At 57.1% G+C, this 25,204-nt stretch overlaps 2 protein-coding genes across 3 annotated transcripts; one reads left to right on the top strand and one right to left on the bottom strand.

The window, feature by feature from the left end:
• Positions 1-447: 447 nt before the first annotated feature.
• LOC310712910 (cdc42 effector protein 2-like) lies at positions 448-13,467 on the top strand. Of its 2 annotated transcripts, none has more exons than XM_083516362.1 (2): positions 448-1,036; positions 10,019-13,467. In XM_083516362.1, exon 2 carries the CDS (start codon positions 10,281-10,283, stop codon positions 10,941-10,943), a length of 663 nt encoding a protein of 220 aa, XP_083372488.1. In that variant the 5' UTR covers positions 448-1,036; positions 10,019-10,280; the 3' UTR covers positions 10,944-13,467. The 2 variants fall into 2 exon arrangements, 1 of the variants encoding a protein (XP_083372488.1); XR_014529013.1 differs by lacking the exon at positions 448-1,036 and having other exon boundaries at positions 9,266-11,640; positions 11,674-13,467.
• Positions 13,468-17,073: 3,606 nt separating this feature from the next.
• Positions 17,074-24,841, bottom strand: PPP1R14A (protein phosphatase 1 regulatory inhibitor subunit 14A). Its single transcript, XM_083516395.1, has 4 exons — positions 24,605-24,841; positions 19,415-19,495; positions 18,488-18,520; positions 17,074-17,504 (listed from the first exon to the last, which is right to left on the bottom strand). Exons 1-4 carry the CDS (start codon positions 24,824-24,826, stop codon positions 17,364-17,366), a joined length of 477 nt encoding a protein of 158 aa, XP_083372521.1. The 5' UTR covers positions 24,827-24,841; the 3' UTR covers positions 17,074-17,363.
• Positions 24,842-25,204: the final 363 nt, after the last annotated feature.

The following is a 25,204-nucleotide window of genomic DNA, read 5'->3' on the forward strand; positions in this document are numbered from 1 at the left end:
GCTGTCTGGCAAGCTTGGCATCTGCTATTCTTGGATTTTCCAAACTACTTCTGAGTGACCAGCCCACTGGTCCTCTGCTCTGAGATTACAGTGACAACCACTTAGCACACATCCCGAACCAGTTGTGTTTTGGGCTGGGGGGCTGCGCTGTGCAATGTTATTGCACAGGGGGGACTGCTACTTGGAGAAAGGAAGCGAGTGGGACCTCTTCCAGCCAGACCAGGAGAGGCTGCAGAATGTGGAGCAGGAAGGAGGACTTTTGTCTAGGTCAAAACTACACCCCCCCCGGGCAAACTGGAGGTTACTGCTGTGGGGGCCAGGGTAGAACCCCAGCAGCCTGCTGGGGAGAGCCCAGAAGGGTGGGTCTGCAGCCTCTGTCGAGGGCATAGCATCACAGACGTTGGCGTACTTTCGTCTGAGGATCAGAACAGCACCTGCTGGCCTGCCTGGTCCAGGATCCTTTGGGCACTGATGCGCCAGCCTCCTCCTTGGGCTTGTATTCAGAGGCATGCTGCCTTTGATACTGGGGGGAGTGCATAGACGCCATGACCAGAACAAGAAGTCATGGTTAGCCTTATTCTCTGTTAATTCATCTAATCTTTTCAAGCATCCCCGTCGGAGGCACTCGGGACACCTGGCGGTCCCTGGGTTTCCAGGCTGGCTCCTCACAGTCTCTCCCTGAGGGTAGGCTGGGCTGACACCAGCAGGCAGTGTAGGGGGCAGTCCTCAGGTGAGGGTGGGCGGGCATGATCCTGCCCCTTTTGCTTGGATACATGGCCTGGAGATGGCAGCTTCCCGCTCTTCCAGGCACCAGGAATGTCAAGCGTTGAAACTAACCCTCTGCTGCAGCTTAGGTCTGGAAAGAGCCGAGCTCAGAAAGGCGGAAGAACGCGCCGCTCATCTGCCATTGAAGACAGGAGGCTGAAGATCCTGGCCGTGTGGGCAATCTCTCCACCAGCTGCAGACCTCGGTCGCTGCCCTCTCCTCTGACGGTGGCAGCCCAGCCAGCTGCTCTGCTCTTTGTCCTCCTAGACGGGTAAGTGCTAGACTTTCCTTCTTGTGGAGAACGTTCCTTGCTGCCTGCGTGCTTGTGTCAGGGGGCAGCACAAAGCCTGAATACTCTGCAGCGCTGGGTTGATGGGCCTGCACCTGCAGAATTAGGGGGAAGCAGTCTGGCCTGCGAAGCCCCCAGCATCCTGGTCTCACAGGGGCCATTCAGATGCCTGTGGGAAGCCTGCAAGCGGGATTCGAGCCCCAGAGTTCGCGCTCTCCCTGCGCTTTCCAGGAATTGTGATTTGGGGGCGTTGCTGCTTCTGACTGTGGAGGCAGAGCTTAGCCATCGTGGCTAGTGGCCTTCGGTAGCCCTCTCTGAATTCGTGTAATCCTCTTTTGAAACCGTCCAAGTTGATGCCTACTGCAGGCAGTGACCGTTTTACACGCGCCCAATTGACACGGGCACACACTCCTCGCCGTGGCCCCAAAACAGGGTGGGGCAGGCTTACGCACGCTCCTCGGATGCACATGGGGACCAGGAATGCAACTCCCACAAAAACGGGTGTTGCCTGGACTGCCTCCTGTGGGAGCCAAATTCCCCAGAGTTATGCGCTGCCTGAATAAGTACTTTGATCTCAGCTGAATCTTCCCACATTCAGCTTCATTGCTGCAGTGGAGGCGGGCCGCCCTGGGTGTCACCACTGAGGGGGGTGACAAAATGCCAGGCGGTACTCACCGTGGGGCCTGCAGTGCGCCCGAGACGTGTCTCTCCTGGGGGAGACCTGGTGTCTTGAGCCCGCGCAGGCTCCACTGCCTCTCCCCCCCAGCTGTAGGAGGAGGCAGGCATACTCCTCGGAGGCCCCACGGAGCATCCTGCCCCTGGGTGCAGGGCACATGCGCCACCGCAGGCACCTGACCGGCTTGGTCTGCCGCTGCATTGGTGTCCATGAGGAGCAGTGGAACGGCCTCGCCTTCCGTGGAGCTTTTTAAGCAGAGGTCAGGTGGCCTCTGCCAGGGATGCTTTAGCTGACGTTCCTGCGTTTCAGGGGGTGGACTGGATGACCCCTTGGGGTCCCTTCCAAGTCTGCAGCTCTATGATTCTGTGAGTTCTAGCCTTGTGAGAGAGGGAGAAAAGCTGCTCTTTATCCACTTTCTCCATTTTTTAAATTCTATCATGCTGCAGCCTCTTGCTTGCCTTTTCTCCTGGATGGAAAGTCCCAAGTGCTGCCCCCTTTCTTTCTTCAAAGGGGAGTCACTCTGTTCCCCTGGTCATTTTGGGCTAGGCCTTTGAGTGCCAGTGCTTGCTCTCTCGGCGGGGACACAGCCCATTGACCGGCGACCTTGGGAGCCTCTGTGTGTGTGCACTATAAATAGCTGTGAATCGGCTTATGGTGAAAATGGGTCAGGAACTTGGAGGCTTTATTGCCTGGGGCTGATTAGCGCAGGGCAAAGTGTTCTGGCTAATCTGTGTGCGCTGCCCTTCCTCGAAAGGGAGGGTGTGGCCTGGCTTTTGGCTGCAGGGGTCTGTGGGTGAAGCTGCCCGCCCAGACCCCCCACACCCAGACCCCTCTGCCCCACGCCAAGAGAGTGGTTAGCACTCTGGCTGCTGGCAAGCCTGTCTCACAGTTCAGGTTGCAGCCTGGTCTGTCCAGCTGCCTTTAAGACATTTCAAATCAAAGCATAGTTGCTGCTAATTTCCAGTAGATTGATAGATCGTTAACATCATTCGCATCTGGCTTTTAAAAATGTTTTTCTTCTGGAGCAGCCGGCAAATCGTGGTTAACCGTGGTTAATCCATCACAGGTGAATGCCTGAATTTAATAAATGTTTAAATAGTTGCCTTTTAAAGTCCCAAAGCAAAGGAGGGAGAGCCCTGAGCAAGACCCAGGGAGGGCATGGAGGGAGTGGTGTGCCCCCGCCATCTTTCACTAGTAGTGGCCAGCCTGGGACTTGGCTTCAGGAGGAGGGGAGGGGCCCTCGTTGCCTGCAAAGCTGCTCTGATAGGACTCCCCGTTCTCCATGGAGGATGTGTGCCTGGGAGCAGCCTGCTCCTACCTGGAAACGGGGTTGCCAGCACAAGACTGGCCTCTCTCTCCACCCCTAAGTCTGCTCCTGCCGCAGGTGCGCTTTCCACCTCCTGCTTCCTGGCCTTCTGTCCTGGGTGCTGGTCTCTCAGGCCCTCCTGGAGACGGGGGACCCAGCTGGCTGGCAGGCCTAGAGCCAGCATCTCCAGGCAGAAGGCATTTTGGTGGCCAGCCTGGGAGAGGCCCCTGCAGCCCAAGTCCTTGCAGAGCAGCAGCTCCCAGTTCAGGCGGGGAACACGACCGGGCTGTTTCTTTTCCTTGTGCCTGGCATGTAACAAAGTTGTTGTTGTTGAGTCGTTTAGTCGTGTCTGACTCTTGGTGACCCCCTGGACCAGAGCATGCCAGGCACTCCTGTCTTCCACTGCCTCCCGCAGTTTGGTCAAACTCATGCTGGTCACTTCGAGAACACTGTCCCACCATCTTGTCCTCTGTCGTCCCCTTCTCCTTGTGCCCTCCATCTTTCCCAACATCAGGGTCTTTTCCAGGGAGTCTTCTCTTCTCAGGAGGTGGCCAAAGTCTTGGAGCCTCAGCTTCAGGATCTGTTCTTCCAGTGAGCACTTAGGGCCGATTTCCTTCCGAATGGAGAGGTTTGATCTTCTTGCAGTCCATGGGACTCTCCAGAGTCTCCTCCAGCACCATAATTCAGAAGCATCAATTCTTTGGCGATCATCCTTCTTTATGGTGCAGCTCTCACTTCCATACATCACTACTGGGAAAACCAGAGCTTTAACTATACGGACCTTTATTGGCAAGATGATGTCTCTGCTTTTTAAGATGCTGTCTAGGTTTGTCATCACTTTTCTACTTACAAAGTACAAGGGGACAAGTCTCTGCCCCAGGGAGCTTACAGTCAGACTTCCATGTTCTCCACATCATTCATCATTTCAGAAGCCTCCCCAACACTGAAACCTTTCATCATAGTTGCTCCATTTCCCTTTTCTGAACCTTTTTGCAGCCCTGCAATGTCCCTTTTGAGGTGGGCGACCAGAGCTGTACATATTATTCCAAATGCAATTACACCCTGAATTTGCATAATGGCATTATGATGTTGGCAGGTGTGTTTTCAATTCCTTTCCTCAGATCCCTAGAATGAAGTGCTGCCTGCTGGGTCGACCCCCAGCCCTCCAGTCGCTTCCTTGACTGGGCTTGTCCAACCACAGGCACCTTTCCCAAAAGTATTCTTTGGGCTAAAGTCTGATTGTTCTGCTTTTTAAAAAATAACCCCAAAGCATTCGGGAGAGATTAGGCCCTCTTGGCTTTCCCTTGCAATGTCCTTTTTACCAATTTCTTCATCTTTGGGAACTTTCCTCAGATGGAACTCTGTCAGGCTATCTTGGCCATTTCCCACTTAGTCTCCGTTGAATTGCGCAGTGCTGGGAATCGGCTGCTCCCAGCTAGCTGCACAAGGCTTACGTTTCACAGGAGGTCCTGGGTGCAGCTTCGGATTAACCCGCGATTCTCTCCCATTAGTTGCTTCCGTGACCAACTGTTCTGGGCCACAGTTGTCCGAGGTGTCTAAAACCCAACCTCTCGGATGTGCCAGTCGCTCTCTAGGAGAGGGCGGTCGAAGTCATGTTCCACCTCAAGATCTTCATCACCCTGGGTGGAGGTGACCGTACATCCTGGTACTAAATGAATTTGGGGGCCTGCCCTTGGCCCTGTGGAGCAGCAGTCTGACCACCTGAGATTTGACAAGAGTCCTGCCTTGCGCTTCCTCTGGCTCTCATCTCCTAATCCCACCATATCCATGCTCTGCTTTCCAGCCAGGCCCTCCAGCTCGCCCACCAAGAGCCGAAGGACAATGGCCAGCAGCCCACCCAGTCCAGCATCCTGCTGTCTCTGAAGCGCCAGTCAGAAATGTCCCTCTTTAACCAGGCCTTTGGGGGTTATGGGGTGGTTCCTGTTTCCATTTTGATTATGCATTTTGTGTTTTCACGTTGTGATTTTCCTCCTGTGAAGAGCCTGAGACCTGCAGGTACAGGGCAGTATGCAAATGGAATAAGTCACAAGTAGTAATAATAGCCAGATGCCCCGAGGGGAACGCTAAGAAAGAGAGGCCCCCCCTCCCCTCCCCTCCTGTGGCTTCGCTGCCTCTCACTGTGGAGGCAGAGCAGAGCCATGGTGAGACGGCCTCCATCGCCCTCCCTCTTCTCTTAAAGTCATCTGGTCCTTTCTATGCGTGAAGAAGGACTTTTCTTTTATCTATCCTGAATTGTCCAAAATTCTGCTTCTGCTGGTGTTGGGAGAGCAGGGCCGGGTTGAGGTTTGATGTGGCCCTCAGCTCCTGAAGGTAATGGGACCCTTTCTATGTCCAGCTGTCCTTTGTCAGGAACAAATGGTCGCTGTTTTTTGTGTTGAATAGATTCTAGATGATGGACCTCATAAGTATCTCAAGCCGTTTGCACATCACAAAATGTGTATTTTATCAAAGTAATTGTTGAACTGAAACACAATGAAGAAGAATCATATTAATAGAGAAAAACAATTAAGAAGTATATTATTGAAATACTTTATTGTCACTTGTACAACTTGTATGCAGTGAGATTACACGAGCACCCCCACTCAGCTCTCTTCGTCTTAATTACCCTCGTTTACTGACGCACACCCACAAAACCCGAAAGTCGGTTGCCCTGTTGTTCTCTTTTCATTCATCAGCCTAACAACCCACCGATAGAAGCTGTTGATGCAACTAATCATGCTTCTGTATCTTCAGCCCGAGGGCAAATGCCGGCCAGGGTGTGAATAATCATCCCTGAGAATTTCCCTCACTCTCCTGAGGCAACGTTCTTCCGCTATTTCATCCAGCGGATTCATGGGACAGCCCATAATATCTTGTTATTAATATTAATTAATTAATATTAATAACATTCCTTACATCATAGGAGCCTACACAACACAAAACACTGTTGCTGGATGTAGGTTTTATTTTATTTGTTTGTTACCTTGTTTTTTGAAAATGTACATTAGTGTTTTTTCTTTAAATTTTTTTGGGGGGCCTCAATAGAGAGTGGGGCCCTAACCTAGGTAAAGGTAAAGGGACCCCTGACCATTAGGTCCAGCCGTGGCCGACTCGGGTTGCGGCGCTCATCTCGCTTTATTGGTCCAGCTTCTGGGTCATGTGGCCAGCATGACAAAGCCGCTTCTGGCAAACCAGAGCAGCGCACGGAAACGCCGTTTACCTTCCCGCCGGAGCGGTACCTATTTATCTACTTCCACTTTGAGGTGCTTTCAAACTGCTAGGTTGGCAGGAGCAGGGACCGAGCAACGGGAGCTCACCCCGTCGCAGGGATTCGAACTGCCAACCTTCTGATCAGCAAGTCTTAGGCTCAGTGGTTTAGACCACAGCGCCACCCGCGTCCCTATAGCCTGTTTAGCTTATACGTAAACCCAGCACTGTAGGAGAGAGTGGGAATTTTTTTTCTCCCTCTCCTTTCTCTGGGCCCTGCATAACTTTATAAACTTCTCTCTCTCTCTGGCCTGTGCTTCTTCCTCTGTGGCCCTTTGGCCTCTTGGACCAGCTGCCACATCCTGCCCCTTCCTGCTTCTCCCCAGGGCCATGGGGAGACCAGCTTGCTGCCATTGATTTGTGCAGCAAAGGGGTGAGGTTGTCTTCTTCTCCCTCCATGTGGACAGAGCCTCGCTGGCTGGGCTGGGCGGAGCGCCTGTCTGCAGCCCCTCCGGGGGGGACGGGGGACGAGGCGGCCTAAGCTGGGCTTTGGCTTTGCGTCAGAGGCCGGCTCAGACTCCTCCTCGGACTGGGGCTGGGTGCTCTCACAGGCTCCCTCGGTGTAGCGTGGAGCAAGAAGGTGCTGGGCATCTCCAGGCAAGTGCAACCCCCGTAGGATGGAGCTGGGAGGGTGGGGAGCCTGGGAAGAAGCCGGGCAGGGCAGCAGGAGAGAGATGGGCAGCAGGAGAGAGATGGGCGGACAGGGGACTCAGCCCTGGGTGCAAGGAGGGGAAAGGGGTTGGCAGGCTGCTGGCGGGCAGGAGGGAGGGGGTCCCTTTCACAAGCCCCTTGCAAGGAGGTTTAGCTAGTGGGGGGGGGGGGCAGAAACAGCAACCACACCATCTCGTCTGGTCCTTGGACTCCTTGACTTCCTGCCCTCCGGATGTTGTTTGCCTCCAACTCCCAGCACACACCCACACCCGGCCCCTGTTGGCCCCATGCCAGCCGGGCGGCTGGGAGTTGTCATCCAAAACATCTGGGTGAAAGCAGAGCAGAGGTGCCGCATTTCCCGGCCCCCACAGACCCCTGCTGCTCTTCTCGTTCACCTGTGGAGATGCTCAGGGCTTGGGCGCTTGGTCGCCTCTCTCCCCATCTCTCTCTGGCTGCGCAGGTGAGCCTTGCATGGGGCTCGTTGGAAGTCATTGCTATCAGGTGGCCAACTTTGGGCTGGAGTTTGTGGTGAGGTCAGGCCTCCTTTGGCAAACGCACCCTTCCCAACCCACGTATCCAGAGACGTGCAGGGTGGTGGGGAAGGGGTCAAGCCTTGCCTGCACCCTTGGGGAGGGGTGTTGCTTGGGAGGGGCGGAAACTCCAGAGGGCCCGTCCTCCTCCTCCTCCTCTCTTTGTTTTGTGCCACTTGCCAGAGGAGCCAGGGCCTCATCCAGACTTGGGATTTGTCGGGGAGCAGCTGTTCAGAGAGCAAGATCAGAAGAAGGGCAGAGGAAACGATAAGCCTGTTACATAAGGGAGCAAGTGCCGCTCTGGGGCTGGCCTAGGAGGCATCTCTGAGCGCTGCCCTTGAGCCCTGGCAAGGAGGCTGAGGGAGGGCCAGGCCGGCCGGCAGAGCCCTGAGACTTCCTCTCCTCCTCCTCCTCCTCCTCCTCCTCCTCCTCCTCGCCATTGGAGATCGGTGGGCTCCTGACTCCTGAGGAGGGGGGCCCTTGGAGGGGCACTTTGGAGTTGCCAGGGTGGCCTTTGCAGAGCAGGAGGCTGCTTGTTTCTGGGCACTGCAATACCTGTCCCTCCCGGGAATTTCCGAGGTCTGCCTGTCTTCTTGGGGGGGGAGCAGGGGGCTATGTGGGGAGCCCTAGGGGAGCAGCCTTGGCACTGGGGTCAAGTGAGGAGACCTGCTTCTCCCCTGCTTTAGCCAGTGTGGTGTAGTGGTTGAGAGCGGTGGACTGGTAATCTGGTGAACCGGGTTCGATTCCCCGCTCCTCCACCTGCAGCTGCTGGGTGACCTTGGGCCAGTCACACTTCTCTGAAGTCTCTCAGCCCCACTCACCTCACAGAGTGTTTGTTGTGGGGGAGGAAGGGAAAGGAGAATGTTAGCCGCTTTGAGACTCCTTAAAGGGAGTGAAAGGCGGGATATCAAATCCAAACTCCTCCTCCTCCTCCTCCTCCTCCTCCTCTTCTTCTTCTTCTTCTTCTTCTTCTTCTTCTTCTTCTTCTTCTTCTTCTTCTTCTTCTTCTTCTTCCCCATAGCCAGCTGGTGGGGGTGGCAAAGAGGCTCCCTGTGCCCCAGTCACCTGGCGGCAGGTTATTTGTGGCTCCTCCTTCTCCTCCTTGTTGACCCCCTTGGACAGGCAGGCCAGTTTTCCTGCTTGGCTGCTGCACTATTGATCTCTGGCTGCTGCTGCTGCGGCTGAAGTGCTTTGGGCCAAGCGGGTCCATAAATCATTCCAAACACATCTGGGGTCAGCAGGGGGGGCCCTGGCCCTGGCCTTGGTCTGATGCACCATCCCTCAGGGGTCTCCCTCCAGCTCTTCCCCTGACTTCCTCCTTGGATAACCTCTCTGTCTCTCTGGGGGGTGAGGGAGAAAGAGGGGACGGGGGTCCTTGTTTGCCTGCCTGCTCATTTGAGGCATTTGCACACAGCAGCTCATTAACACCCATCCCTCCGTATTTTATGATACCATTTTCAATCCCAAACAGCACTAAGAATCCACAGCGGCTCCTTGCAAGGACAGCAGGCTGCTCACCCCGCCTTTTTTGGGGTCGGCGCTCCTTGCCCCCCCGGCCCTTCCGAGGGGGGAGGCTCAGCCCAGCGGCCAGAGGAGGCAGGACTCTGTCCCACTGGGGGAAGGAAGCCCCCCAGGACACACCGAAAGGCCCAGCTCGCCCTCCTCTGCCCAGGGCTCCTGCTGGGGCCTCTTGGCCTGAGGAGCCCTCTGGGACCTGAGTCTGGCTCCAGCCTCAAAGCAGGGCAGGCCATGGCCCTTGGCTGGGCGCCAGAGGTCAGGGGAGCTGCGCTTTGGCAGGCTTTCTTCCTCAACTGACTGGCTGGGAGGGGAGCCTTAGAAACCAGTGGCCTCTACTCTCCCCATAGGTAAAGGTAAAGGCCCCCTGGACGGTTAAGGTCAGTCAAAGGCAACTATGGGGTCGCGGTGCTCATTTTGCTTTCAGGCCGAGGGAGCCGGCGTTTGTCCACAGGCAGCTTTCTGGGTCATGTGGCCAGCAGGACTAAACTGCTTCTGGCGCACGGAGGACTGTGATGAGTGCCAGAGCGCACAGAAACGCCATGTACCTTCCTGCCACAGCGGTATCTATTTATCTACTTGCGCTGGCATGCTTTCAAACTGCTAGGTTATCAGGAGCTGGGACAGAGCTCACCCCGTTGCAGAGATTTGAACCACTGACCTTCCAATCAGCATGCCCAAGAGGCTGAGTGGTTTAGACCACAGCGCCACCCACATCCCTACTCTCCCCATAGCAGGGCTCAGCCCCAGATTTGCTGGGGGAAGAGTCAGGCCTGTGCCTCCCCTGCCCAGCAGCTTGCTTCCCACCCCCTCCTTGCCCAGCCTGGGCAGATCGATGTGGCTGCCTAGATTTTGCTGGCAGGGGTGGGAGCAGGATGTGGAGCCTGGACCCCTGGGGGCCTGGGAATGTCCCCCGGCCAGAAGGGCAGAAGGAAGGGGACGTGTGTGCAGATTGGAACTGGCGGGAGAGCCCTACAGCCTCTGCCAGGCTCACCTGTGCCTGTTTGCTCCTCCCACAGGGCTCAAAATGCCTCCCAGGGCAAGGGGCGGCTGAGCAGAGGAGCTCCGCGCCCAAGAAAGGTGTCTGGTGCCACGGAGGAGGAGCCACCGCCGCCGTCTTCCGTGGCCCTGGAAGGGGCAGCTGCCAGTCCTGTGAGAAAAGGCCCCTCTCCCAGCCACGTCGTCAGCTGCCCTTCCGAGGAGCCTCTTGGGAGAAGCGGCCTTTGACCTGAGGGCGCAGCCAGCCCAGCCGCTGAGTGTCACTCCCTGCGCCCCCCGGAGATGCCAGCCAAGACCCCCATCTACCTGAAGACATCGACCCCCAAGCGGGGCCGGAAGCTGCGCCTGCGAGACGTGCTCTCCAGCGACATGATCAGCCCCCCGCTGGGCGACTTCCGCCACAGCGCCCACATCGGCCTGGACGGGGAGGGAGACATGTTTGGGGAGCTCTCCTTCCTGCAGGGCAAGTACGACCTGCTGCCCCGCCTGGGCCGCTGCGGGGGCTCCCCGGGGGGCGGCTACCGCACCCTCCTGAAGAGCGCCGTCTCCCTGCCCGCCTTCAGCGGCGCCCAGGACCAGGCACCCCCCAAGCCCCCCCGCCTCCACCTGGAGGAGATGCCCAGCGGCGGGGGGCAAGGGCGCTCCATGTCGGTGGGCTGTGCCAGCGCCGCCGAGGGCCTCTCCTTCTCCGCCACGGCTGCCGCCCACTACGAGCCGCTGGCCTCGTCTGCCTCCTTCTCGGCCCCCCCACCAGAAGGCGGCTGTTTTGTGGGGGGCAGCGGGTACCGCGCCGTGAGCAGCCAGGAGTGCCCCTGTGGGGGAGCAGCCCCCCTGCCTCGCTCAGAGTCCCTGCTGCGCCTCGACCTGGACCTGGGGCCCTCCATCTTGGATGACGTCCTGCGCATCATGGAGGAATACCAGCGGCCTGTGCCCAAAGCCCTGTAGGGCATCCGCCTGCCCACGCGCCCCTCCTCAGCTCCACCGGTGTGGCTGCGGCCTTCCTGCTGAACGTCCCCAGAGGGGCTGGACCTGCGGGGTCCTGGGGTGATGAGGACAGGCAGCCCCATTTGCCTGCTCAAGGGCCCAGGCAGGCAGCAAGGAGAGGCGGGGGCTTGGCCAGGAGCCGAATTGAGGGGGGTCTTTGCTGAAAGAGAGTGGGGGGCAATGCCAGAGGAGGTCCCACCCAAGGGACGGCAAGGAGGCACCACCTTGCAGCTGCCCCCTCAGGCCACGGCCAAGGTCCACCTGGCCCAGCCACAGGGGCCACAGAGGCACGAAGGCCACGAAGGCAACAGCCCCCCCCTCCAGCATCTGCTATGTGGAGATAGACTTCCTCTGAATATGGAGGCTCAGCATAGCTATCATGACTTATGAGCCACTGGACAGACCTCCCCCGTCTCCATGATTGTTTTATTTTGATGGCATCCTATATTGGGACCCAGAGTGATGTTTTGGGACAGTGGATTCTGTGCATTAAATACTGTCCTCTTGCCTCAAAGGGAAAGTGCTCCAGCCCCTCGTCGCTTGGGTGGCCCCTTTCTCAGGTCTACAGACGTGCTCAAAGCATTCCAACGGAATAAGATTTGTTTCAGGGCATCATCATAGAATGGTAGAGTTGTAAGGGACCCCCAAGGGTCCTCTAGTCCAGCCCCCTCTTGCAATGCAGGCATCTCAGCTCAGGCTTCCCTGACAGGTGGCCCTCCAGCCTCTGCTTTAAAGCCTCTGAGGAAGGAGAGGCCACAACCCCCCAAGGGAGACTCTTCCACTATGGAGCAGCTCTTGCTGCCAGGAAGCTCTTCCCAGGGCTTAGTCAGAATCTCCTTCCTTGTAACTTGAAGCCTTTGCTTCAGACCCGACTCTCTGGAGCTGGAGAAAACAAGCTGGCTCCCTCTTCCACGGGACAGCCCTGCAGATATTGGAAGATGGCTCTCATCTCTCCATCTCAGTCTCCTCTTTACGAGGCCAAACATACCCACCTGCTTCAACCGTTCCTCATCAGGCTTGGTTTCCTGACCCTTGATCCTCTTGGTCGCCCTCCTCTGCACATGTTCCAGCTTGTCAATATCCTTAAATTGTGGTGCCCAGAATTGGACACAGTATTCCAGGTGTGGTCTGACCAAGGCAGAATAGAGTGGGACTTTTGCTTCCCTTGATCTGAACACTAGACTTCTAGCATGTGGGCTTTTTTGCTGCTGTGGACTCATGTTCAGCTTGATCCTTTCCACATGTCCTGCTAGTAAGCCAGGTGCCCCCCCCCCATCCTATATTGGTGCGCCTGGTTCTTCCTGTCTAAGTGTTCCTGTCTAAGGTTCTTTATGTTTGTCCCTACAGGGAATCATTTTGTGAGCTTGCACCCAGTTCTCCAATCTGTTAAGGTCATTTTGAATTCTGATCCTGTCTTCCACGGCATTAGCTACCCCTCCCCGTTTGGTGTCTTCTGCAAATTGGATGAGCATCCCCTCAATTCCTTCATCCAAGTCATTTATACAGACATTGAACAACAATGGGCCCCGGATAGAACTGGGTGGCCCCCCACCCACTTTGCCCCAGGATGGCGGGCTTCCATATCATACTGGCAGTCTTATTTTTATCCCTTCCCTAATGCTCCCTAATACGAAATTAACCTTGTTCAAAGCTGCTGCACTCAGGGTTTATGCTTTCCCTGAGCTATCCTCTGTGACCCCAAGATCTCATGCAGTGACGGTATCTGAGCTCCCAGGAACCTGTACAATGGGCTTATTTTGCCCCAGTGAGCATCATTTTGGCCAAGTCCCCGTCTACTGTGCCAGACATCTCTGCAGCATGGAGCGTTCCTCCCAAGTCTGCTTTTATTCCGGTTGCAAATAGTTTGGTGTTGCCTGTCACCTTCAGACTGATCATGAATAAAAGATCCCAGTACCAATTGGTGGGGACCCCACTGGCTGCTTGCATTGCTTAAAAATGTTTTTCTTTTTAAATGCAGATTCCATCAGGTGTTTGGGCTGATAATTCAAGTGGTCTGTAGCAGGTGTGGAACGAGAAATTAGCCCTGGATCTAGAAGTGGGGTTTTACTCAGGCCTGCGTGGAGAAGAGAAGGGGTTCGCTTTCTCCTCTTCTGTGCCTGGACTGATCCCATCTGTTACCAGGCGCTCAGGAGGATGTCATTTGCATTTTCAAAAGCCTTCGCGTTAGAAAAATTGAAGCGCCTGGCCTTAAGTGTCCCAGCATCTCGTGAAGCCGCAGAGCTGTCCGTCCTTTCTTTTGTGCAAACCTTCCCTGCACCCCGACACTTGCCTGATTTGGGGGTGGGGGGCCTGACACAGTTGAAGGTGCTGAGAGCTTTTTCTTCCTGAGCCAGAATGGAAGAGACCTAGCAGGGCGCAGCGCCTCCTGCAGCCACCAGGGGGCAGCACCTGCCAACTTATCCAGCGAGGAGGCAGCACATTAACCCTTTCCGTGACAGCCAGAGTCGAGCAGGAGGGTTTGCTGAGGGATCAGCCCTCAGGATGCAAATTCAGAAAGCGAGTGGGGAAACCAAGTATGGAAGTGAGGGTGCAAGAGAGAAGTGGTCCTGCACAAGTGATACCAGCTGAACGTAGGAAGAGCGGGGAGGGGGGGCACCCAGTGGCTAATTAAATGCCCATTACGGGAAACCCACAAGAACAAACTCTCTTCCTATTTCAAAGCCATCCAAGTCAGTGGCCATCACTGCCTCCTTGGGGGGGGGGTGAATTCCAGCTGCTGCCTGCCAGCCCCCCCTCCCTTTCCTAGGCTGGTCTGGGGGGTGGGTTAACCCTTTGCCTCCACCCACCCAGAGGTACCATCCCTGCCTCCACCTTGCCAGGGCTCCTGCAACAGCCTGAAAGGGCAGAGCAGCCCTGCCACCACCTCTCGCGGGCTGCCCCTTCCTAAGGTCTCCCCCTTGGGCCTGGGGCAAATTATGTGGCACCCTCCCCAGCCCCCCCAGTGTACTGGAAGAAGCACAGATCACCAGTGTCACAGCAATGATTCTTCAACATCAGCTTCGTTGGACTGGTCGTGTGGTTCAGATGCCTAATGATCGTCTTCCAAAGCAACTCCTCTACTCCGAACTTAAAAATGGAAAGCGTAATGGTGGCAGTCAGCAAGAGAGGTTTAAAGACTGTCAAGGCAAACCTTTTAAAATGTAGTATAAACACCGACAATTGGGAAACACTGGCCTGCGAGCGCTCCAGTTGGAGAACAGCCTTTACCAAAGGTGTCCTGGGCTTTGAAGACACTTGAACTCAGGACACAAGGGAGAAATGCGCTAAGAGAAAGGCATGCTTGGCAAATCCTCACCATGATCAACTCCCGCCTGGAAACCAATGTCCCCACTGTGGAAGGACGTGGGGATCCAGAACTGGCCCCCACAGTCACTTACGGACTCATTGTTAAAACCTTGTTTATGGAAGACAATCTTACTCATCTACGAGGGATCGCCAAAGAAGACAAGGACTGAATCTGCCGGAGGCAGTCCAGAGAGCCCCCCACCGCCATCCTTTGCCTCTTGCCAAATAAGGAGATCAGAGCCAGGCTCCCCAGGGAGACATCACCGGGTGCAACCGGAGCCAAGGCTGGGGGGGGGGGGGAGCCTGGTGCCTTTCTCCAGCGAGGCAAAGAAGGGGCTCACCCCCCACAGCACCAGAGGGTCAGGCTAGCCTGCACTCCCTGCACAAGGGGAGGGGCAGAAGAGGAGGCTAAGTTGCCCACTGCCAGTCTCGCCTCCTTCCCTGCCGCCACCTCCTCCAGGTGGCCAAGCATCCATTTTTCAGCACCCAGCCAAGGGCACAGAATCATGGGCTTCTTGTGGCTCTCGTTGGACTCCCTGCAAATGCAGGAGTCGCGGTGGAAGTCTCATCGCTGGGGGGCCACCAGAGCTTTGCACAATTCAAAGTGTTGGTGCTGACCTTGAAAGCCCTAAATGGCCTCAAAGGCCCAGTACACCTGAAGAAGCGTCTCCACCCCCATCGTTCTGCCCGGACGCTGAGGTCCAGCTCCAAGGGCCTTCTGGCAGTTCCCTCCCTGCGAGAAGTGAGGTTACAGGGAACCAGGCAGAGGGCCTTCTCGGTAGTGGCGCCCTCCCTGTGGAACGCCCTCCCACCAGATGTCAAAGAGAACAACAACTACCAGACTTTTAGAAGACATCTGAAGGCAGCCTTGTTTAGGGAAGCTAATATTTGATGAATTCTTGTATTTTAATTTTTTGCTGGAAGCCGCCCAGAGTGACAGGAAACCCAGCCAGATGGGCGGGGTATAAATAATAAATTATTATTATTATTAAAAGCCACCCCCCTGAAGGAGAGTCTACCACCTTGAAGGTGGGAGGCGAGTTTCCAGCTGCCTGCGATGCGGCAAGAGGCCCCTGGGCAGAGGCTGGCACAGGTTGGCACAGCAAACCACAGAGCGCCATTGAGGGAGAAGAAGACAATGGGCACGTGTGCTCTTTGGGGAGGGGGGCAGGCAGGAGGGAAGCGGCAAAGGCATGAATGCCCCACTGTATCTCCGCTGCGAGCGAGGACAGGGCCGCGCCAGGGAGGCCGCCGTGGGGTTTCCCGCCTCCTCCTGCTGAAGGGGGCCAAAGGGCCGTGTGAAGTCATTGTTTTTGGAAGGACAGCCTGAAAAGAGTTCATTTCCAGTCATTAAACCTGGTAGTTAAACGGTGTCTGCCGTGCCAGTTGGGTCCGTGGCTGCAAGCTAAGCAGACCATAAAAGGCCCTCCGCCCCCCAGGTCCCTGCTGCGCTGGGGTTGCCAGAGGAACTGAGGAAAACAAGGCGCCGAGAGGAAATTGTGCAACTATGAAGGCGCATCAGAGAGTGCGGGGAAGCGAATGCCAGTCGAGTGTCCAGATCAAGGGAAGTCCATTTCCCTCTCTTCTGCCTGGGCCAGGCCACACCTGGAATGCTGCTGCTGGTTCTGGGCAACACATTTTAATCTGGGCGATGAAAATAATCCCAGGTCTGGAAACCGAGCCTTATGAGGAAGAGCTGACGGGGTTGGGGGGGTGTGGCCCGGAGGAGACTAAGAGGAGATAGGAGACCTGCTTTCCAATATCTCAAGCGCTGCCACACGGAAGGAGGAACACGTCTGTTTCTCCCTGCTCTGGGGGGGGGGGGGACTGAACCGATGAAGGAGAGTCTAAGAACCAAGAACTTGGTGGCAGAAAGAGCTGCTTGACTCCCTCCGAAGATTGTGGTCTCTCAGAGGTTGGGTTGGCCATCTGCCAGAGACGCTGCCTTGAAATCAGGGTCCCGTCTGAGTCTATAGGGAAGACAACCAGGGCAGGAGAAGCCTGTTTTAAAGCGAAGAGACGAGGCCAGCTCTCTCTCCAGGAGGGGACTCCCCCCCCCCCACTGGTGAAAAGGGCAGCCTCCCCACCAAGGGAGGGGGGTGGGACCTGCTCCCCCTCGCTGCCCAAAGCCTGACAGAGCTGGAAATGCAGGAAGAGGCGGCCTGGGAAGGTCAGGAGAGGCCAGCGGAGAAGGCCTTGTTGTTCCCGTCCAAAAGGGATGTGCTGCGTGCAGCTGTTTATCCTGAGCTGTAAACAAGATCGGCAGCTGGGAGAGGCTGCGTCCCGGAGACGGCCACTGGGCCCACGCAAGGCTGCTACCCCCCAGCCCCAAAGGCCGCTGGAGGCCAGGCTCACGGCCCCCAAAGGGGGAGGGCAGCAGGGGGTCACGGAGGCGGCAGCAGGAGCCGTCCTCAGAGCCCAGCCACGCTGGCATCATTTTTGAGCTGGAGAGGAGCCCCAGAGTTTGCCGCTGGCAGGCAGAGAGAGAGTGGGGCAAGGACGGACTCTGGTTCGCGAGAAGCAGAGCTGGAGGCAGGAGCCCCCAAAGAGGCTTCTGGGGACGTGAGGGGGGCCCAGCAGGATCCAAAGCAGCAATTCCTGCATTGCAGGGGCTGGACTAGATGGCCCAGGGGGGTCCCTTCCAACCTCATGATTCCCTGATGGCTTTGGGGGGGGCACAGGCTGCCTATCCCTGCAGCCGATCTCAGCAGCAGGTGTGCGACAGGTACCCCCTCCCCAGAAGAAAGCCCCCCCCCCCGCAGCCGAGGCAGCAGCTGACCTGTGAGCCGTTTGAGACAGAGCGTTTTATTACAGGGTACACGGAAAGCAGACAAGACTGTTCACTGTACAATGGGGAGGGGGTTCAGAGGTGCTGCTGGGGGGTGCAGGGGTGCAGCAGCTGGGGGGCTGGGGGACGTCCCTGCAGCCAGATGCAACTGGGGGGGGAGGACCTCATCCAGACACCATTGGGACCCTGGCTTGCTGCTGCCACTGGCAGCCTGACCTCTATATTGCCCCCCCCGGTCCTCCCCCAGGAGTCCACCCCTGAGGCTTTCGGCAAAGACCAGGCGGCTCTCACACTCGCTCCTCTGGGCTCCCCGGGCCCTGATCCGCTCTCTCCCGGCTGCCGCCGCCTGCGCTGTCGGGGCTGGTCCGGCGGAGGACGTGCTCTGTCCGGAGGCCCCTCAGCTTCCCCAGCAGCTCCTGGATGAAGTCCTGCGACAGGAAGGAAGGAAGGAAGGAAGGAAGGGGTGAGTCCCGCCTCTCTCCGGCCGGTGGGGAGAGAGGGTCAGAGGCCAGGCGGGGCCCACAGCTGGGTCAAAACGGCCGGCAAGGGAGGAGGAAAGCATTCCCAAGGAGAGCCAGGCTCCAACATCCTCTTCTAAGGGACCAAATATCCGTCTACCTAAACCACAGAGCCTAGGGCTTGCTGATCAGAAGGTCGGCGGTTCGAATCCCTGTGACGGTGTGAGCTTCCGTTGCTCGGTCCCTGCTCCTGCCCACCTAGCAGTTTGAAAGCACATACAAGTGCAAGTAGATAAATAGGTACCACTCTGGCGGGAAGGTAAACGCCGTTTCCGTGCGCTGCTCTGGTTCACCAGAAGCGGCTTAGTCCTGCTGGCCACATGACCCGGAAGCTGTACGCCGCAACCCCAGAGTCGGTCACGACTGGACCTAATGGTCAGGGGTCCCTTTCCCTTTAGGAGTCCAGGTAGACTGCCTCTGGAGCTGGAGGTTCCATAAGGACATCAGAAGAGCCTGGCTGTGGTCAAAGGGCCCCACCCTCTCCAGCGTCCTCTTCTCACAGTGCCCCCCCCCCGAAACTGCTCCCCAGCTCCCTGCCTTGAGAGCAGCCAGGCTGGCTAGCCCTGGGGGAGGGGCTCCGTGCTTCTCAGCAGAAGGGATCCAGTGGGGGAGGCAGGGGATGCTCTTAGGAGTGACCAGCTGGGATTGGAACGCCAGGAATCCCGGGAGGATCCAGCAGCCACCAGGAGGGAGGGGGAGGGGGGAGGCTGTGTTGTGTATCTGGGTGGGGAGGGCTTTGCGCCAGCGATGGGAGCTGCATCCCCTCCTCCTCCTGCTGGGAGAAGCTTCTTCCGGCAGGTGCTCTGGGGGGGGGCAGAGCGGCTAATTCCCCTCCCCCCCTGCAGGGTAAAAGCCAGAGGGGTCCCTGGGGGTCAAAGAGCAAAGGCACCCACCTCTGTGTCCGTGTGGCAGGACTCCAAGATGCTCTGCAAAGAGAGGAGAATGAGGAAGGGCTGGGGGAGCCCGCCTTGCATCTCAGCCCCCTCCTCTGACCCTGGAATTTGGGGAGGGGGCAGCAGCAGAATCCCACTTCTCTTCGCTCCTGGTGCAGCTGTGGACCCCACCCCCCAGAAGCCTCCCTCCTGCCCAGGCCCCCTGGCCCCTCGGCCTGCTGCAAACTCATCTCCCCTTGGATAAAGTTCGGATGCCCTTCCGCTTTAAGCTCTTTTGGTTTCGATTTATTACTATTTGGATTTCTTTCCAGCTGGCGCGGCAACATGGCAGGCGTGCTTATCAATTGCACCAATGGCCTTTACCCCGCGGATCCCTGGTTATTGCACCCAGGCCAGAAGCAGAACTCGCTTGCTCACAAATGCACAGAGGCTGGAAATCTTATCATCAGGAGCGCTGGATCCTGCCCACCGGCCTTGGGAGAGGACTGTAAAGAAGCCGCCTTATACAGAGTCAGACTACTGGTCCATCTAACTCAATACTGTCTGCCCTGGCTGGCAGCACCTCCCGCCCAGCCCCACCTGGAAATGCCAGGGACTGGACCTGCAGCCTTGTGACCTTCCACACGACACGATGTCTCTTTCAGGGATCTCACCCAGAGGGGTTCCCTGCACGAAGCTCCCTCCCTCCAAATTTGGGGCACAGGAACATGGGGTCCTGCCTCAGCCTGGCTGAGAGCGCTGCTCCACCCAGCGCAGTCTCCAGGCTGACTTGGGAAAGGCTCTGCAGGGTTTTGGACACAGGGCTGTTTCCCTGCCCTACCGGAAGATGCTGCCAGGCTAGGATGGGTAACCCCTTGCAAGCCACGCAGCTGCCCTGGCACTGAGACAGAGCCCCCCCCCCCGACGGCAGCAGCCCCCTGCGCCAACCTGCAGCTTCTTGGCCCGCTCCTCGTCTGCGGCCATCTCCAGCAGATCGTCGATGTTCACCTCGTCCGGCATCTCTGCTTCCTGCAACGAAAGCCAGGGGGTCGAGTTGGGTCTCTGTGCCCCAAACCTCAGGAAGGGGATCTTGTGCCCAAGCAAGGCCTCAGCAGGGACCAGCCCCTTTAGAGGACTCTGGAATAGGGGGCCAGCCCACAAGCAGGCTAGCTAGGAGATCCTAAGAACAGAAGATGGGCCAAAGACCCCTGGGGTCCAGCAGCCCTGCTCTCACAGTGGCCAACCCAGTGCCCTCATGGGAAACTCATAAGCGAGACCCGGGTGCAAGAGCCGCTCTCTCCCCTCCAGTGGTTTCCAGCGGATTCAGAAGCATCGCTGACCAGACAGGCAGAGCGTAGCTATTAGCCAGAGAGCCCTCCCTGTATGCTCTGCAAAGAGCAGAGGCCGGCAGCTCCATCCCAGGAGCAACAGCCTTCGTCTCCATCGCAGTTGGCCCCTCTCCCCTCCCAAATGCCCCCTTTGCCAACCTCCTTCCCGAGTCTGCCCCTGCCGCTTGATGGAGGTAGAAACTGTCTCTCATGCCTTGTTATGCTGCCGTTTCTACGGGGATCTACACTCGGTATTCATCACTCCTGTTATACAAAAATCTCAAAATGGGTCCGAACCTCAATGTCTAAAACTCCTGGTAGAGGACAAGGATCTGGAGATCACGCTAAGGGTGGCCAAATTCTGTGGAACTGCCATAAAACTTAGGGAACAAGTGGTACTACCAAAATGATTAAGGTTTTAAATGATAATTTTAGGTTATATTTTAGTGATCAAGATTTTATATATATTTAACTGCTGCTATATCTGAATTGGGAGTGCCTGGTCACGTCATCTGTCTCCTGAGAAATCTCTATGTGGGACAAGAAGCTACAGTTAGAACTGGATATGGAACAACTGATTGGTTCAAAATTGGGAAAGGAGTACGGCAAGGCTGTATATTGTCTCCCTGCTTATTTAACTTCTATGCAGAATTCATCATGCGAAAGGCTGGGCTGGATGAATCCCAAGCCGGAATTAAGATTGCCGGGAGAAATATCAACAACCTCAAATATGCAGATGGCACAACTTTGATAACAGAAAGTGAGGAGGAATTAAAGAACCTTTTATTGAGGGTGAAAGAGGAGAGCACAAAATATGGTCTGAAGCTCAACATCAAAAAAACGAAGATCATGGCCACTGGTCCCATCACCTCCTGGCAAATAGAAGGGGAAGAAATGGAGGCAGTGACAGATTTTACTTTCTTGGGCTCCATGATCACTGCAGATGGTGACAGCAGCCACGAAATTAAGAGACGCCTGCTTCTTGGGAGGAAAGCAATGACAAGCCTAGACAGCATCTTCAAAAGCAGAGACATCACCTTGCCAACAAAGGTTCGTATAGTAAAAGCCATGGTTTTCCCAGTAGTGATGTATGGAAGTGAGAGCTGGACCATAAAGAAGGCTGATCGCCAAAGAATTGATGCTTTTGAATTCTGGTGCAGGAGGAGACTCTGGAGAGTCCCATGGACTGCAAGAAGATCCAACCTCTCCATTCTGAAGGAAATCAGCCCTGAGTGCTCACTGGAAGGACAGATCCTGAAGCTGAGGCTCCAAGACTTTGGCCACCTCAGGAGAAGAGAAGACTCCCTGGAAAAGACCCTGATGTTGGGAAAGATGGAGGGCACAAGGAGAAGGGGATGACAGAGGACGAGATGGTGGGACAGTGTTTTCGAAGCTACAAACATGAGTCTGGCCAGACTGCGGGAGGCAGCGGAAGACAGGAGGGCCTGGCGTGCTCTGGTACATGGGGTCACGAAGAGTCGGACATGACTAAACAACTAAACAACAACAACAACAATATCTGAATTGTCTCTGTTGTACCCAATTGCAATTGGATTTTGTGTTTTATGATTTTCCTGATATTGTAAGTGACCTGGAACTGGTCTGTGACCGTAATAATAAAATTCATTCCTTCACCATCCTTCCTGCAAAGACTTGGCTGGCGGCGCCACTCCCAAACTCCCTCTAGAAGGAGGGAGCTGCTGCCCCTCTGCCTTCCTCCAGCCCTGGGCTGCTAAGAGGGGTCTTGCAGAGGGGGCTGCGGAAGGCAGAAGAGGCCGGGCCATGCTCCGCTTGTGCCTTGGCCCCAGCAGCCCCCAGCCCTGTCGCCCACAGAGGAGTGGGCCAGCTTTTATTTGCTTTCATTATCTTGGTTTGGTGGCTGAAAGGGTCAAAAGCTTTCTGGGGTGGCTTGCAAAGTGGAACCTGGCTATGCACACACACACACATACCAAACATTAAAATATCCCTGAAAAAGAAAAGGGCAAGATCAGTTAAAGGCAGGCGACTCCCTCCAGGCCTTTTCCAGACCTGTTTGTCAAGGCGGGAGCCTATTCCGTAAGGATTGGGCATCCCATAGGGATCAGGCCCTGCCGGGAAAGGCCGCCTCCTTCCTCCTCTGCCGTCCAACCGGACAGACCTGCACTGCAGGGCCTCCTGATCGGAGGCTGATCGGAGGCCTGAGCTGTTGACATGCCTGCAGACAGTCCTGGAACCCAACCCAGCCCATCGGGGCCCCAAAGGGAGACCAGCAGCGCTTCCCACTGGGCTCAGCCAGGGCAGCCGGCAGAGAACCAGCTCTCCCCATCGCTTGCCCCAGTAGCTGCAGCCTCCCAGGGCGTCCTGACCTGAGCAAAGGGGTTCAGGGGGAGGTCTGCAGGCAAGGCGGGGCAAAGGCTGCTGTGTCCCCCCTCCCACTGCTGTGCGGCTGCAGAATTAGCCGGCCAGCTGGGTCCTGCTCCGCTCGCTGCAACTCCCCTGGGATGCGCCAAGCCAGCCGGGCTGGAAACTTTCCTTTCATGGCAGGGTTGCGGGCGCCTCTTTTATAGATGGGTCTGGCTCCTCCCCGCCCCCCACCTCGCTCCCTCCCAGGCCTCAGGCTGCAGGAATGCATTCTCTTCCTCTCGAAAAGCCACTCTTTCGTGGGACCAGCTGAGGTCTGCCCCCCTGCAAGCCACCCCAAAGCAGCCCCTTCGTGGGGGGAGGGGGGGCATGAGGAAGAGATGCTCACCCACAAACCCCCTGTGGGCTTGGGATGAAGGGCAAGATAATAATTCAATTAATAAAGGCAAAGTCAATAGGTCCAGGTCGCCTCCAAGAGCAGCACAGAAATGGTCTTAATTATTATTGTTGCTCTTCTTAATAATCACAGGGGCAACATCCTTGCGTACTTCCAGGGGGGTCTGGGAAGGGACCCGAGTTCTGATTCTGCCTTTCATTGCTCTGGAATATTGGGAGGCAGAAGCCACACTGGCGGGGGGGGGGGGACAGGCAGGGGGCCCCTCCAGGAGGAGCTGGACTGAGGTGGGGTGGCAGCAGGGGAGGGAGGGGGGATGGGCAAGCAAGACCAGCCCCATGGCGGGTGGGCAGAGGCCTGCGCATGTGGGGGTGGGGGTGCAATGTGGGATCCGCAGGAGAAAGAAGGGCCACCAAGAAAGGAAGGAAGGATCCAGACTCTCCAGCCAAATCAGAGCAGAAAAGGATTCCCATTAGGAGACGGTGCAGAGAGAGACAGTGTGGTATAGTGGTTGGAGTCGGACCTGGGAGACCAGGGGTCAAAGCCCCACTCAGCCATTAAGTTCACTGGGTGACTTGGGGGACAAATCACGGCACCTCTCAGCCTCGCCTGCCTCGCAGGGTTGTTGCAGGGATATACCCTACGCCTTTTTAAAATGTGTTTTTCTGTTGGGGGGGAATTGGGTTGTTGTTTTTATTTTTATTATGTATTTTGTGGTTTTATATCTTGATTTTATTTTGTGAACCTCCCTGAGACCCCGGGGTATAGGGTGGTATATTATTACTATTACTATTATTATTATTATTATTATTATTATTATTATTAATAATAATAATAATAATAAATGGGGAGAACCACACGCCCCACTTTGAGCTCCTTGGAGAAAAAGTTGGGAAATAAATGCAAGGAATAAATAAACAAGGCAGGCCAGCTTCCTTTGCCAGCATCTGACCGGCTGCCCCATCTTGCTGGGACTGGGCAGGGCTCTCCGGTTCCCCCAGTCCTGCCTGGGGCCTTGGCAGTTCCCTGCCCCTGAGCTGAGACCCTCTCCCCCCATTTCACACCCTGGCACCATATGTCTTGGGCAGTGCCTTAATCCTGCCCGAGGGCAAGTAATCAAGAAAGATCAAGAAAGGGATTTGGCGAGATTAATGGGGATTCTGCCCATCGGAAAGCCACATGGAAATATTGGGGTCGCAGGAGGGAGAAGGGGCTGCAGCAGCCCCCCAGGGGGGGCCAGGAGGGAGAAGGGGCTGCAGCAGCCCCCCAGGGGGCCCAGGAGGGAGAAGGGGCTGCAGCAGCCGACCTGTTCCAGCTTCAGGGATGCCACACAGCCGGGCGATGGCATCTGGGGCAAGAGAGGAGCAGGCCTGGCTGGATCACAGATCCCTAGCACAGGAAGAGAAAGGATCACAGACCTGTAGTGTGAAAAGGGATCCCATCTGCTCCAGCCCCGGGCCATGCAGGAATCTTTTGCCCAAAGGGGGGCTCAATCCCACGAGCTGCTGCCCCAGCAAAGACCAGAAAGTGGGGGCAGCTGGTCAGGGCGAGCAGCTCCATCCTGATGCTTCCTGGAAACAGCGACTTCCTTCCCGGTGACCTACAAAGAGCCTACGCAGTGGCTGGGAGTTCCGCAGGCTAAATGAGCCCTGCTTCTTCCCTAAGAGGATTCTGCTGCCACTCTCCTGTTGCCCAAGGTTCCCTCTCGGCAACCTCTGAGCGGGGAGCATCTCTTTGGCCCGACCCGAAAGCCTTCTTCCGTGCGTGAGCCTCCTTGGGAAGCAGCTCGATGCCCCCTGGAGTTCCCTTCCTCGGATGCTAAGCCCACACGCCGCGCCATGCCGGGCCCCTCGCTCTCCAGGGAGAGACCCCCGCCTCCAGCCCCTCACCAGATGCGCCTCTTTCCCCAGATGGCAGCCCGCATCCTGCGCCTCCTTCCCCCTCTGTCGAGGCGGCGCCTGCAAGGGGAGCGGCATCAGCAGCCGCGCCGGAGGAACCCGCGGAGTCTCCCCGAGAGGCTTCCGACGGGGCGGGCGGGCGGGCGTCCCCCCGGCTCGCTTCCCTCGGCCCGCTCACCTGTCCCCGGTAGAGCTCCTCCAGGCGGCCGTCGATCCACTTCTCGGTGTCGAGGCGCCGCTGCAGCTCCCGCCGGTCGTACTTGACGGTGACCCTGGCCTGGCGCCGCTGGATGCCCGGGCTGGGGGTCCTCTCGGCCGCGCGGCCGCCCCCCGGAGACAGCCCGGCCGGGCGCGCCGGCGAAGCCCGTCCCAGGCGCCGCCCCACCCGGTGCGCAGCCATCGCTCGCGCCGCCGCCGCCGCTGCCCGACGGGGCGCCCGCCGCCCCACCGCGCCTTATAGCGGGCGAGGGGCGGGCGGGCGGGCGGGGCGGAGGGCGGCGTGGCGCCCCGCCCCACGGCGGGCCCGGACGGGGCGGGCGGCCCCCCAGCGCCACCTCCCGGCCGGCCCCGTCCAGGCCAGGCTGCGCGTCCCGTTGCGCGTGGAAGTCTCCGGCCAGATGCCTCGGAGAGGCTGCCCTCTTGGCAGGTAGGCTGCCCCGGACATGGAGGCTCCATGCACCCCCCCCCCAATATATTTCTTTCCTCCATGCATTTGTCTTTTAAGGCTGCTGCCCATCATCTCGTGGCGAGGGGTTCCTCAACAGGGAAGGGGCGTAAA

Source organism: Podarcis liolepis (assembly GCF_965112155.1).
Source record: "Podarcis liolepis genome assembly, chromosome: 7".
NCBI lineage: Eukaryota > Metazoa > Chordata > Lepidosauria > Squamata > Lacertidae > Podarcis > Podarcis liolepis.

What these genes read in the sequence shown, in the direction of transcription:
- LOC310712910 (XM_083516362.1), top strand. Translation starts at nt 10,281, where the DNA reads ATGCCAGCCAAGACCCCCATCTACCTGAAGACATCGACCCCCAAGCGG.
- PPP1R14A (XM_083516395.1), bottom strand. Translation starts at nt 24,826, where the DNA reads ATGGCTGCGCACCGGGTGGGGCGGCGCCTGGGACGGGCTTCGCCGGCG. An exon ending in AGGAGCTCTACCGGGGACAG is followed by an intron (nt 19,496 to 24,604) that starts GTGAGCGGGCCG and finishes CTTTCGTTGCAG; the next exon opens with GAAGCAGAGATGCCGGACGA. An exon ending in CCTGCCACACGGACACAGAG is followed by an intron (nt 17,505 to 18,487) that starts GTGGGTGCCTTT and finishes TTCCTGTCGCAG; the next exon opens with GACTTCATCCAGGAGCTGCT.